This window comes from Hyalella azteca, unplaced genomic scaffold (assembly GCF_000764305.2).
Source record: "Hyalella azteca isolate HAZT.00-mixed unplaced genomic scaffold, Hazt_2.0.2 contig12910, whole genome shotgun sequence".
Classification (NCBI taxonomy): Eukaryota; Metazoa; Arthropoda; class Malacostraca; order Amphipoda; family Hyalellidae; genus Hyalella; species Hyalella azteca.
Genome location: NW_025942851.1, coordinates 95,204 through 109,596, shown reverse-complemented (window position 1 = coordinate 109,596; position 14,393 = coordinate 95,204). Strand labels below are relative to the sequence as shown.

Sequence of the window (14,393 nt, the reverse complement as noted above, 5' to 3'; positions counted from 1 at the left end):
ATTAATTCAACCATGGCTATACTTATTGCATTTTGACTACAGTAGAAAGAAAGTTGAAAATATGTAGAAATGTTATTGAATTATTATGAATTAAAAATTTTCAAATAATGTAATAAAACAGGTTTAGTGGCGTTTCAACAGAAATATCTTTCATTGATTACAGTGAAAAATATACAACAAAGGAAAACTAAATGTTCAGATAAAAACAAATTTCAAATTCAAAAATTTATTTTAAATATCAAGTAAAAAAACTCCCCATAACATATTTAGCTTCAAAACACATACAACCTAGTATAGTTGATAAAAAGTTCACATTGAGGTAAACTAATAATAATAAAACTTCAGCATAGAGATTCTGGCAGCAATCAATAACTGACATTTATTGTTCCAATTAAGATTCGCACCAGGTAAATGAAATTTTCAAGTCTTTCGAATTCAATTCCAACAGTTACTTATAGACTCATAAATAAAAAAAAAATAATGTAACGATCAATCTTCTACAGCGTAAAACATTTCAAAATATTTTAACACAATTCCACGCGGTCTTTAATAAGTCAGTGATCTTTGTTCACACGTTTATGATGTTGAAAAGTTTTGATGTGATTTAGCTTTATACGTCTGCAATTGAAATTAATCGTTCGTAAATCAACATTCTATTGCATGGTATTGCGTTCGGCGACGCAAGGAATTTGTTTCAACTCGCCTAGGAATCACTATCGTTCAATGAAAAAAGACAACCATTATTGGCAGAGGTTGAGATGAAGAGGCGAGAACCACGGAACCCTGGATTCCAGTTGATTTTCAGTTGGATTCCAGTCGATCTTCAGGTAGATTAATTGCCACCCCTGGCCCATGAGGGGTACTCGCAGCCCTGCAGGAGGTTCAGAAGAAAGTTTGGTATGAATATAATTTTCTTCATCCAATATTAAACAGGATAACCATCATGAAAATTTAACTTGTGACAAAATCTATATTTTGCTGTGTACGTATAATTAAAACTACCGACCTCTGAACGAGATAGAAAAGCATGGTTTTGCTATAACTATAATATAATAATAATATAGCGGTTTCAGCGTTTATTAGGCTGTAAGCCTGTCGCCGATTATCAACATTGCAGAACTGCAGAACATCCACAGCTTGTTGCGGGCTTGAACTCGCAACTTCGTCTTCAAATTTTCTTTGCTTGACCGCCTGGCCTCCTTGCCGACTCTGACCAGAAATTAGGGCACAGAGCTGGGATCGAACCCGCACCTCTCAGCAACAATCTTGGTACTTTGAACTTTAGAGAATATCCACATCGCTCATACTAAATATTAACATACATGTATATACCGACAAGTTATTTGATATCAACTGACCCTGCCCTGGGTGACTTTCTTCATGGTTGAGGCGGCGATGCCCATCTTATTCTTGAAGATCTCCGTGCAGATGTTGGTGGCCTCAATGCTGGACGCGGGCTTCTTGGTGAGCACCCACGCGAACTGCGCCTTGAAGGCTACGTACTGCAGGCACGACTCGAGGCACGCGTACGTCGAGTAGTCCGTCGCCACGATCTATTACACAAATCAATCAATCAAAATTAATAAATACTAGTGGAAACAATGATAAGAGGCACTCATATCCAATACGACTGACTAGTACAATTCATCAACACAAACAATATGAGTTTTAGCAATAATTTGAGCCCTAAAACAAACCTAAGCAAAACATTTCGCACTCAGCTAATACACAGCAAATAAGTCAATGGGCACCTAAGGCATAAACTAACTTTGAGAGGAGCTTCAGGAACGCCGGTTGACACGACTGTGAGCGGCTCGTTGGGTTTGTTGGACTTGATGGCAGAGTTGACGACAGTCTCCTCGCCTGCTGCGTTCTTGCCGAACGCCTGCACCGCCAGGTTGTTGTCGGCTGCGTCGGGAGGAGAAATGTGAAATGTTACATAGCAGCAAATATTTCGCGCAACAACTTCGATAATAATAATACAACACTAATCAACTCGACATTAAATAATAACAATAATCTACACGACAATCGAGAAAAGTAACCAGTAAGCAGCTTGTGAACATCATACTAGCCGCTATAACGTGTGAAAAAGTAGAACGGAGGCCAATGTTGCTTGTACATATCATAAAATGAACGAGTAAAACTGCAACCAAATTCATACAATTTATTATTGTTCCGACAGATCGGTAAAACTCTACAACTCAATTCTAACATGGTTGGTTAATAATATTCTAAATACGTTTTTTAGCTCTTGACTTTACGAATAAAACTTATTCCAGATTCCGGTCGTTCACCTGTATGATTTTCAACCATCCTAAGAAGATGTGTTTCATCGTAAAGATGTGTTTCGTTAACCAGTGCTTGGCAGTAAAAACCAGACACGCGCGTTACGCAACCAGAAGAACAAGCTACATGCGACATCAGATTTACGTCTATCTACTTTTATCTCAAGAAACCAAGAAGAATTCAAGGCTATATACATGCAATTTATCCGCAAAGAATTATAATTAAGGCTATCGCAACAGCCTAGAACTAATCAGCGGGAGCTTGACGAAGTCGGCACTGGTCGCAGCGGCTGGCGTTGTTGCCTTGTTAGACGGATCCCACTCACAATGTTTTCCCTTTTTCAGTAATGTACGTCTAAAAGAAACAATTGTGTAATCAATTCTCTCTAGTTATTCTCTGTTGTCTTTATTTGCGCGTTATCTTACTTGCTTTGTTCGCCTAGAATTACCTATATTTGCCTATTGGTAGCAGCCAGCAGGTAAAAATATGCCACTAATCCCGAAGTAATGGTCCGACTAACACGGTTATTTGACCACTAACGTGTTCAGAAGTAGGCGTATCTAGCACCCGTTGGCAGCGCATGGTCATTTCGTTCGAAGTCGCAGTTAGCGGAGTTATACTTCAATTACTCAATAAATGATATACAATAATACTGAAAGCGTTCTCAAGAGATTTGAAATTGGGAAAATTGAGCCGGTGATTGTGCCGATCAATCGATTAATGTAGCGTATGCTATCCAGAATTACGAAAACTAAAATACATTGAATTCAATATACCAATGAAAATACTCGAACTAAATTATAGAAATACCACGAGGAATAATTTTGATAAGCTCTACCAAATTTTAATTCGGTAGCATTAAATTTAGTGCATGTAGCAATATGTTCCCATGCAACAACGCGCGTAGCTGATGCTCACCCGTCTGGCAGCTGAGACAAATAAGTAAATAACAACTTGTATAACAACAAACGCGTAATGCATGAATTAATGAGGACATATGTGTATTAATTTCATACTACGACCTTCATCCCATTACTTTTCGAAATTTTATATAACAGTTTAAATGAGCATAAATTTATTAGGGGGGCTCCAACGAAGCATGTTATATAACAGGTGATTCTGCCGGCAAAGAGTCTACACCACACCCTTTTCGTAACGAAATTGCAACATCCGGTTATACGTATGAACATAATTCATACAACACGTCACACTGCTTCGCTAAATGCACAGTAAATCCTCACCAGGAAAACTATTATATAAAAGCATAACAATCCTTGTTCCCAGAGTTTTGTTTTGTTCCGCTCTCATTAGATGCACGTTCTAATGCCCTTCCGTTGCATAAGAAATTCGAGACCTTCAAGGAACTTGGCCACAAGAAGTAGCCCACGCCGAGAAAAACTTGTCTCCGACCGGCGTCCGATCTTGCAGCTTTCAACCCTACCTCTTAAGCCCACAAGGTCATGAGCGATCAAAAGGCTAAGGCACTTGTAACTCCTCGTATTTTACACGCGTGAGGGCAGAAAAGTTCCTATTTATACATTGTGCTGAATTAGACGTCATTTAGAAGTTTTTAAAACTTTGTGCTTTATTTCACGATTTGAATTTCTGCATGTATAAACTTTTTAATTTCCACACAAGCATGGGTATTTTTTGCGGAAAGGTTTTCGTTAGTTCAGTCATAAGATTGCATTGCATAAACAAAAATCGATTGGCGTCATCATGGTAAGATGGACTTAAGAATCGTTGATTGTATTAACAAAACATTCGACCTTGTGACGTTTATACGAATTAATGGAATTATATTATTAACATTTACAAGTTTAAAAGAAAATTAAGTCTGGAAAGAAAATTTCGAAGAAAATGAGTTAAGTTTCTGAAATATTGAGTTGTTACAACAAGTAGTACATTTTCACAGTTGGTTACCGAATACGTTTTCTTTAAATTTCAAAGGTACTTACACGCTTTATTAAAGAGATTATCGAAAAATATATAAATAATGACGTATCCAGCACCGTTGTTTCGTTCATTTCGTAAAATGATCCTAAAATGAGCAAGAAAGCGTTTAAGGCTGTCCAACACATTGATGTTTCAATAGCTTTACACTGTCATTGGTTTTACTCGTAAACAGCTCAAGCAATTTAGTTTTATTATAATAAAATTATTTATTTGCGGTTTCAGTGTTTAGTAGGCCGTAGGCCTGTCGCCGATTCTTCACATTGCTGAACATTCACAGCATTTTGCTGTGAATGTTCAGCATTAAATAGCAAAATATCCGGCATTAAATTATTGTCCAGCATTAAATATATTCCTTGTCATTTGGATGCTAACAGTTTTGTATCAGCATTTCGTCCAAACCAACGAAACTTTTTAATTTTAATTCACTAAGATGTGCTCACCTGTAAGTAGAATAATTTTCAATATGACAAAATAATTCCAATACACATTATGAGATTTTGTCTTGCTCCAATGATACAAAAGCTGGTCAAACAGGAAGTTTTTGTACGTCCCACTACACAACATAGAGCCGTCCCATTGCCACTCGTGTAGACACTCACCATCAAGGGTGTAGATAGCACTGATATCAACAGAGGGCATGCGCAGAGGCATGCGTGTAGGCACTCACCATCAAGGGTGTAGATAGCACTGATATCAACAGAGGGCATGCGCAGAGGCATGCGTGTAGGCACTCACCATCAAGGGTGTAGTTGGTGTAGATGCAGGAGGCGAGGGCATCGTACACGTTGGGTACTCTGGTGACGGTGAACCACGTTCCTGAGAACTGATATAAAAAACAATAAATAAAGCCAAAAATATTAACTCAAAACTGAAAAACGTTAAAATCCATCTAAAAATATGTATATTTAAAATGAATATTTATGTCTACATGATGCACTACATAGTAGTTTGCATAATTGTTTTAAAGAACAGTTGCAGGAAACGTGGTAACCCTTCTGGGTTTTGTTGAATATTTTTTCCTCTTATTCTCTATGAGAGTTCGCACACTCAAAGCTCCCAACCACTTAAAGACCATGGCAAGATGAGATTCAATTCCTAGATTTTTTCAACTATATCAATGTAATAGCATAATTTTAGTGTTTATATTATTATTCGAACTAAAATTGCCCTCACTTTGGCCAAGTCAAGGTCTGCCTGAGGTGGAGTCTCAGGACAGTAGCCGAAGCCGAGGAACTCAGGGATGATCTGGCCCAGGGCTGGCGAGACGATCTGCAGCGTCACGAGCACGAGAGCTACCGTCGCGGTCATGGTGGTGCTTGGTCGGGCTGGAGAGATCAAACTTCACATCAGTTGAATCGTGTTATAAAAAATTGTCCTGTTAACAATAATATTATTATAAAATGAAGCTGCGATTGTCACGAGAATGTGGACTGGGTAATGGTGGCGCTTGGTGGGGCTGGAAATATCAAACTTCACATCAAATGAATGATTATGAATCCTGTTATAGAAAATTGTCCAATTTACAATATTATACTAAAATGAAGCTGCGATTGTCACATGATTGAGGACTGAGTAATGGTGGCGCTTGGTCTGGCGAAGGAGAACACACTTTACCTCGAATGAATTATATAAGTAATCGAAAAAATGTCTGGTGAACAATATCATTATTAAGAAAATGGAGCTAAAATGTTTATGATTACTACTATAACGTGACTTCAAACCATTCACGAATACCGTAATGGCGTTATTAATTATTCACAAAGAGGCAATCGATTTTTTCGATCGGTATTCCAAGGCTTATGAGTTTTATAAACACTAATGGTGCACAATTTTTGGTCAACAGTTTTCGTTTTTTATGCCAATTTTATAAGGGAAATTATTTGAGCAAACGATTCTGACTGAATTTGCACGCCATAAATAAAGCATCAGATGACGGAGATTTGTGTCAGCGATGACGTAAGCTATCTTGCAGTGAAAGTGAAGTTCATGAGGTCACATCGCGACTTATACCTTTTCAGGCCTCGAAACCGTTATATTTCTCTCTTTTATTTTAGTTATGTACGTAGTTTTCTTATTACAAGAAGGCATGCGATACGAGTTGTACGTTCGTAAGACTTATACCTTTTCAGGCCTCGAAACCGTAATATTTCTCTCTTTTATTTTCTAAAAACTTAATAGCAAAGAAAACTCCACAAAAATTCATAGTATCTTTAAAGAAAACGTTTCGGATACTATGAATTTTTGTGGAGTTTTCTTTGCTATTAAGTTTTTAGTGAATTTGCGATTCAAGCAAACGAGTGATATTATTTCTTTTATTTTCGTTATGTACGTAGTTTTCTTAGTGCAAGAAGGCATGCGATACGAGTTATACGTTTGTAAGACAGCGTAGTACAAATAATACGTAAACTTTTTGTCATAACCGAGAAATGCCTCAGCGAACAATAAATTCTGGAACACGAATCGAGGAATGTTGTATCGTTTGTTAGGAAAAGATTTGTGGAACAATGGCACTTTTTCATGAACTGATTACATCCCATAAATTTATTGTACGATACGGTGAAGTTTAATATGATACTAAAATAAAGAAATTTTTTAGTGAGGATTGAAGTTTTGCTTTGTTTTATTTGCGGATTTCGACGAGAAAATTATTTTTGAAGAAAAAAAAACAACTTGAAGCTGAATGCTAGGCACACATGTAGGTTCTACTGACGAATGAAACACAAATCACTGTATATATCTTGGAATGAATGAACATTCGATATTGCTGCATTTTCATGAGACCTGTCACACTGTAAACATAGACCGCACGACGACTGAATCCATCACGCTCGAAGGACGCGTTCGGTATCGTTGCGTCACGAACCGGCATCCAGTGCAAACACCACGGCAAACATTCGCACGTGACAATGGGCAAGAAAATTATATCTAGCTCTTGTTTGTTACGTATAACGTATGAATGATTATATAGCGAATTTTGATTATATATGATTTAGATTCAAATTCCAAAGCATTTAAAAGGTTAACAAAAAACGAAGTATTTAAATAGACGATGGGAGATTGTACCGCATGACATAGTTTTGTTTCAGCTGAACAATCTCCTTGCAAGACAGATAATTAAATGATTGTAGGACAATGACGACGTAAGGTTCTACGAATGGTGTGACGATATATAATTTTAACAATGGGAACACTAGTATAACAACGACAGGAGGAACGGTACAAAGTGGACATCACATTTGTGTACGACGAGGCAACTTGGCATTTGGCAAAAAGATTTGTTCGGGAATTTCCCCTTATTTTAGCTATGTCAGCGAAACACGTTAAACAGCATACAATCCACTCGCTTATATTTGTTCATTAATTGTTATATAAAGCAATAACCGGATGATTAAAATTCATTCAAGGTCAGAGCATAGAACACGATTCCGACTTCTTCAAGTGCTCGTAAGGTTTATTCAGTTTGATGATGTGTCTTGCTATCAGAACTCAGAAGGATATGTAGCTATTGATGACACCGCAAAACTGGTACATGAACCTACACATGAAGTGGATTTCCTTGTATGGTCATTGGACAAACTATGCGCAGTAATCTTTTCCCGAGATATCATCAAACTGATAATCAATTGAACACGCAAAGGCTAAACGAGCTTAGAGAGACCGAACGTCAAGGGCAACTAGACGCCACCTCCGGAGCGCATTGCTGTGACATCAATGCATCGTCCTGACTCCTGTGTCGTTTCTTTTCACAAGTCTTGCTGATGGAATCAAAAATTTTACGAGCATTGTAATTTGTGACAAGAAAAAATATTAAATTTCAGCAATGCCATACGCTAAATTTTTAAATAGCGACAGTTAGCTGATATTCATCAGACAAAATTTTATGTAATAAAGTTAATGATCCAAAATGGAAACGTAAAGTTAAATCCGTATACGGCTGCATCGGAGTATAACGATATAAAATACGGTATACAGTACTTATATTTATTTTGTACTATCTATTCACTTAGATACAAAAAGTAACTAAAAAATTTTTTAATGATTTGATGAACATAGCGAAACAATGTCGCTGGCAGTGACCAAAAACAAGCTAAATATCTTCTTAAGTATTAGAGAGCTAATATACACGTGCATAATTATTTCGCGTACATCACAAACTCACCGTTTCTGTGGAAGATTGACTGGAGGTGGGACGAGTAACCTTCTCAAACGAGAGTCAGTAATCTACTGCGGTTAGGTGCTGAACAACGCTACTTATGGCGCGGCAAAAACCTACTTTTATAGGTAGCATCTCTAGTAGATCAATGGAGGGAAGGTGTCAATAGCTGATGACCTCGAACCGGCAGACAAAAATAATCTCCTAACACATCATTATTAGATCATCGGGTGGAAATACATCTCTGTTGTGAGTGTGGCCGTCCTGATTAGTACTTATAGCCTTTTTAGTCCATTTAATTTTTTCACTATTGTTTCGTTATGCTAATTATACCTCCATACTTCGACAAGACTTGACCGTCAATATCATAGTTTGTACACTTATCATCTAAATTTTTAATTATAAATTTATCGGCTACGTTTTTATGGGTGTTGCACCCAATAAAAACTCCCACCTACATGGCAGAAAATCGGTGCAGTCGCTTTTGGGAGGGAAAGGGCCATATCTAACCAAGTTTACAGTATTGTATTTCTTTGTGCATATATCAAACTTGAAATTCTTGATGCAATATCCGTAGAGTGGCCATCCATATTTTGCAATGTTTTTCACGGTGCTCTTGGCTTGACATGTAATTCGCAGCTTAAAGACTCTGAGGTTCTTGCATTCAAAGCGGAGAAGGAACTGTTGCTAATATTATTATAGGTTTGAATAGAGTTTTGGGCATAATTTTCGCTACTGTGATTGCTTATATTGATATACAAATTTCTTTACCCAGTAGAAAATATATCATGCAGAATATTATTATCAAGGTCCAAGTTCTTAAAGAAATCTCAAGAATAAGAAAATTGGCCAAAAGACACACAAGAAGTGTTTTGATCAACAAAGTATTTTTAGGTGAAATGTTTCATGTATCAGAGTTTCATCGTCAATTATTTGAATGTCATGAGCAAATAACGTTTGCCAAAAAAATAAGAATAATCTGTGATTATCACAGTCAGTATAACTATAGTAAAGGAAAATGTTCATGATAAGACCTAATCTTGGCGAATGACATTTGCCGAACCTGTTCCGCAGGAGCCCAGTCTCTGTCAGGATCTCTGCGAACTACATACATTATGGCATTCTCAGACATTGCGATTCGCCCACAAGCTTGGGCTACCGCTTGGTAGTATAAAAAGACGCATTGTAAATCTATAAATTCTATTCTGATCCAGTGATGATCGGAAAGGTAGTGATCAGTTGGGGTATTTAGACGTAAGTCGTTCAATTTTAAACAAGAGTTGAACGGAAAAGTTGTAATCAGTGAAGTATTGTAGACCTGGTTCCCAGGCATAAATATTCTATTCTAAACGTGGGATGACCGCATAGATGTTAGTCAATAAAATAATAGAGCGGTTATCAAATTACCTCGGTGCTTGCTACTAGGTGGAGATCCGCGGCTATGCAGAAGTGAATGCATTCATCTCTGGTCTAATTATTGATGTTAACTATTCTTATAAATTATGTATTGTCTGATGTTAAATTAATACGACTTGTAAGAGCCTGTGCACGATAGCGACCAGTCCGGCCTAGTATTAGCGCCACCTTCATGATGTCACCGGCAGAAATTAATATTGCCACAAAAACCGGACAGAAATCGAGACAGTAATCAAAATCCACGAATGTGTGACCCCATCGAGTTCCTGGGCTGGCATAAGATAATACATAAACGTCCTCGTCGCCAATATTATTTACGTTTTTTAAGTTGTCAGACATGAAGCTGACATTTCGGTGAGGTCATTCAAAGCCTTGGAACAAACCTAGAATAAAAATCAATGTATTATCTTATAAGTACGTTTTAATTTCAGTATGTAAATAGGAAATTTTACTCAATTTTNAAAATCAATGTATTATCTTATAAGTACGTTTTAATTTTAGTATGTAAATAGGAAATTTTACTCAATTTTGCAGTGAAATACAGAATATTTGATAAATTTACATTTGTACGATTTACATCACCCCCCTTAGAGATCAAACAAGTCGTCTGAAAAACTGATTGGTCGTTTATTATACGCACGAAACATATTGTATCCCCTTATAGTTCTAAATACTTATTGTACATGTTGGGTCATAAGTGTTACTATGGTAACATGGATACGCCAAGCTCCCCTACAACACGCATCGTTATCAGCCGTCACTAAAACAATGGTTGAGAATCAAGGTCTGTGATTGCATTTCCCTGCATTAGCAGCGAAAGCTGCAGTGTCAGGTTTGGCTCCTCTTTTGCAGGTCAACACCTGCTTTCTACCCCACGCAATGAGTGAAAGGTTATCATTGAAGGGTCAAACGCCTCCAGCATATGCAGGGACCTGTGAATGTTATCATCCCCCTTGTGTATTAACGAGGACACACACTTTCCTTTTAATGACACTGAGGAAAGGATGTCAATGAACAAAATTTCAATTCAACGAAATTAGTGTCTTTGTAAAATATAAATTCGAATCGATGCTTGTTAATTTAATTAAATCGTGATAGTTCTTTGAGAGTTTCATAATGTTAGAGAATTTATTTAGTCACTCACGAGCGTAGAGGCGTTTTCTGTTCTAAGAATTCCTATTTAAAAGAACGATATAACCTTCGGGTTACATAATACTTGAAGGTCAGTCCGTCGTTGCCCGGGGCTCGATAATGCTCGCATGTTTAAAATCCTATTATCCCAAAAACAGTCACTCCCAAAATAAATAATTATAAAGCTCAAGTGTTGCAATCAAATAAAGACTACTTTGAACCTATTTCTTTTATAGAAGACATGACACTTATGTTACTATCGTTTCAAAGTTATGCACCCCAACATCTTCTACACTCGTAAGTTTGTTGTGTCAAGCTTCAAAAAACACACAAACTCGGACAAATATATTATAAGATATAGCCGGTCTTGTTTGTTCTGTATTTATTTACTTCTGTGTCTGGGATGTAGAGCGCAGCCTCGCTATGCAGGTCGGTGACCTCAAGCGATGCAACCGAGAACTGGACCGTCGACCCAGCCCTTGACACCAGCGCCATGTCGGCTCCGTCTCGCTAACAGAGATAATTAGACTTGATATGGGCGAAGTGGGAAAGGAATACGTGGAGTGACCTTTGATGAGCTGTTCATGTGCAATGCAGGTCCATACGAGAGCTGTTCTAATAAATCGTTTAAGCTTCTACTAAATGACTTATTCATTTCAGGTTGTGAGTATTTCAAACTGTGAATGATTTTCTGAAGCCTACATAATTACTAACAATTCTAGAGGTATGTTCCATCACGTTTTATAGTTGTAATTGTTAGGGTTAAGTAGAGGAGTTTTGGTTGTACTTACTGTGCTTTTCCGCTACTTCTAATTGTAGTGGAGCTTCATCAGAAATTTACTGATCTCATATGAAGACTGCGGAATGTTCATACAGACTCAAAATTGCCTCCGCACAAACAAAATCCGGCGCTACGAGAAGCGCGGCAAGAATCTTCTCCTAGCCTCAAATGATATTTCCTACACATTTTTATCCCGCCTCGCGCGCTTTCTTCGTAGTTTCAATTTGCCCGAACCGAATCCTTGATGATATACTTTGCAAGCCTCATGCTGGAAATAAAATTGCAAGCCTCATTCTGGAGATAAAACACTCATCAGCTCAACACCGGCATCAGCCAGTATAATTCATGTATGACAGAGGGTAGGAAACTCGACCGGAATATGCCTTTATTCTATTAATACACGTGATAAAATACATCTTTTTGGCATCGCCATGTTAACATAAGCAATCCTACATCAGAGGAGGGAGTGCGAGGTTACCAGGGATACCATATAAATTTACAACAAAAATCTAAAGAAATATAATATAAGAACAAAACAAAGGATGCCCAAATAACTGTAACAAAATAAACTCGTGTTAGATTTAATTAATATATGCCAATACTCCAGATAATGTAAGTCCCAGCGTATTTTTACTTAGACATCAATAATCAAAGGAACAAATGTTGTCTACAAGACCAGATAGGAGGCTTTGGATAAAAAGCCGGCAATAAATAATTAGCGTTACTGAATAACAAAATAATATTATTAAAAATTTTATACTGACAAAAATTACACTAAGCATTTAGAAACACAATCAGTCGACGTAAATCTGAAAGACGTAACTTTGATACGATGACAATTATTTAACTGAACTAAATTCACAGACAACACTTAATCGCACGATTCGCAAGCAACAATATTTTGAGAATTTAGCTGCATTATTCTAATTAAAAAAGTCCAACAATCAGATCATTCAAACAGGCTCTGAAAAAGGCACCAGTGGCGTTATGAGAACATCATCTGAGAATTGAAGACGTCTAGGTTACACCATGGAACTTCGACAAAATACAAACAGGGTAAAATAGCAACGAAAGCTCGAGATTCCAAGCTCCGGATATTTTGAAAACAATATGTGAAACTGACCTAAAAAGGTTGATCCCTTTTGTATGCAACTTCTTTCGATTCGCACGTAGGTAGTAATGTAGATTACACTCAGTAATGCAAGAAATTTTCAACTTCAATAAGAAATATATTCAATTAAAAAAATATTCTCTTTACATTGGTTTGTAATCTGGGCAGAAGAAGCCAAATTCAGTGTGCAAGAAAAGCCATTTCTTGGGTGGAAAAATAGTACCTATCATATGGACATCACAGACGTCAATATTTAACAAGATAACATTCAAGTTCTTGAAGGCACTTTAGAACGGTCGCTTTTACACCTGCTGTAACCACGCTAAGCGAGGATAAATTTCATTTAATTACAAAGCAAAATAATGACATTGGTGATCCCCACCAAATTACCGGACTAAATCTTCTCACCCAAATTTTCTACATGAATGGTTTATTCTGGTACACAAAAAGGTTTTGATCTTAATCAGTAAAACTATCATTCAAGTATACAGTTAACTATAATTAACAGGTTCACAACTACCGTGGAAAAAGGAGCAGCGACATCCTGGAAGACGAAACTCAAATAATTTCGAACCTTTGATGCGAGTTGACATAATCTCCATCCGTCAACCACGAACCCAAATGAGATCATCTCTAGAAAATTCATTACTTGTCAATTACTACTTCTCAATCGTAATCTCAGAGACTATATAGTAGCACCGAATATGAAGCTCGCAGATAATTGCAACGCAATCATGGGAAAGTTTTATTTTTTTTATTATTTTTTTTTGTCTCGACCAGAAGCGAGCATGCGAGCTAATTATTGAGTTCTTTACTGGCTAATTCGGACTGAGTTGACATTAGACGGCAAGTTGTTTGCACGGATTATCACCTTGATGCAGTATTTATTGGAGGCGTAATTTATGGCTCCTCATTTTCCGGTTGTGCTGACTTCAAACGAAAATGTATAAAGGTTTAAACAGCGTGGTGCATGACGTGCAAGGGTTAAATCGGTTGAAACTTGGGCAGGTTTAGAATCAACAAACTAAGGGATTGTAACACGAAAAGAACACAGACAAAAGCAGTTACTCCTAGCATAATTCAATACCAGCTGAGATTTGATCGTACTTTATTAGGTGTGAACTACAGATTGTATTAACTTAACATTGATGAGATTCGCCAATAGAACAACACACCCCAACAAAAAAAGAGTTGACATCAGATGATAAGATAAGCTGCAATCATTATAGATTATATATGGAAATTCGATAATATATGCTATTTATTTGCCAAGCTCAGATCAGTCGACGTTCCATAAAAAGCTCACTTCAATAATATAAATGAGAAAATTATTCAAACACATTTTTATGCTTTTGATTATATGGAAGCAAGCGAGATTTCACAAGAGAAGCCCTTAAAATGTTTGCATATAGGCAAGTATTGCCAAAAATCTAGCGGATAAATGAATTCTGAGCATAAGATTAAACTTGTCCCATAGTGATTAAACTGGTGCTGAACTGTTTGATTACGATTAAGCTCCTTACATAGCATGGTGCGGCCTTAAATCAAGATCACAC

At 37.1% G+C, this 14,393-nt stretch overlaps 1 protein-coding gene across 2 annotated transcripts; it reads right to left on the bottom strand.

Annotated features, from left to right (window-relative positions):
• Positions 1-210: 210 nt before the first annotated feature.
• On the bottom strand, positions 211-8,502 carry LOC108682916 (crustacyanin-A2 subunit). 2 transcript variants are annotated; one of them, XM_018172173.2, is made up of 6 exons: positions 8,405-8,502; positions 5,419-5,570; positions 4,981-5,068; positions 1,769-1,908; positions 1,359-1,553; positions 211-871 (listed from the first exon to the last, which is right to left on the bottom strand). In XM_018172173.2, exons 2-6 carry the CDS (start codon positions 5,551-5,553, stop codon positions 833-835), a joined length of 597 nt encoding a protein of 198 aa, XP_018027662.1. In that variant the 5' UTR covers positions 5,554-5,570; positions 8,405-8,502; the 3' UTR covers positions 211-832. The 2 variants fall into 2 exon arrangements, with proteins under 2 accessions (XP_018027662.1, XP_047739410.1); XM_047883454.1 differs by lacking the exon at positions 8,405-8,502 and adding an exon at positions 7,785-7,912.
• Positions 8,503-14,393: the final 5,891 nt, after the last annotated feature.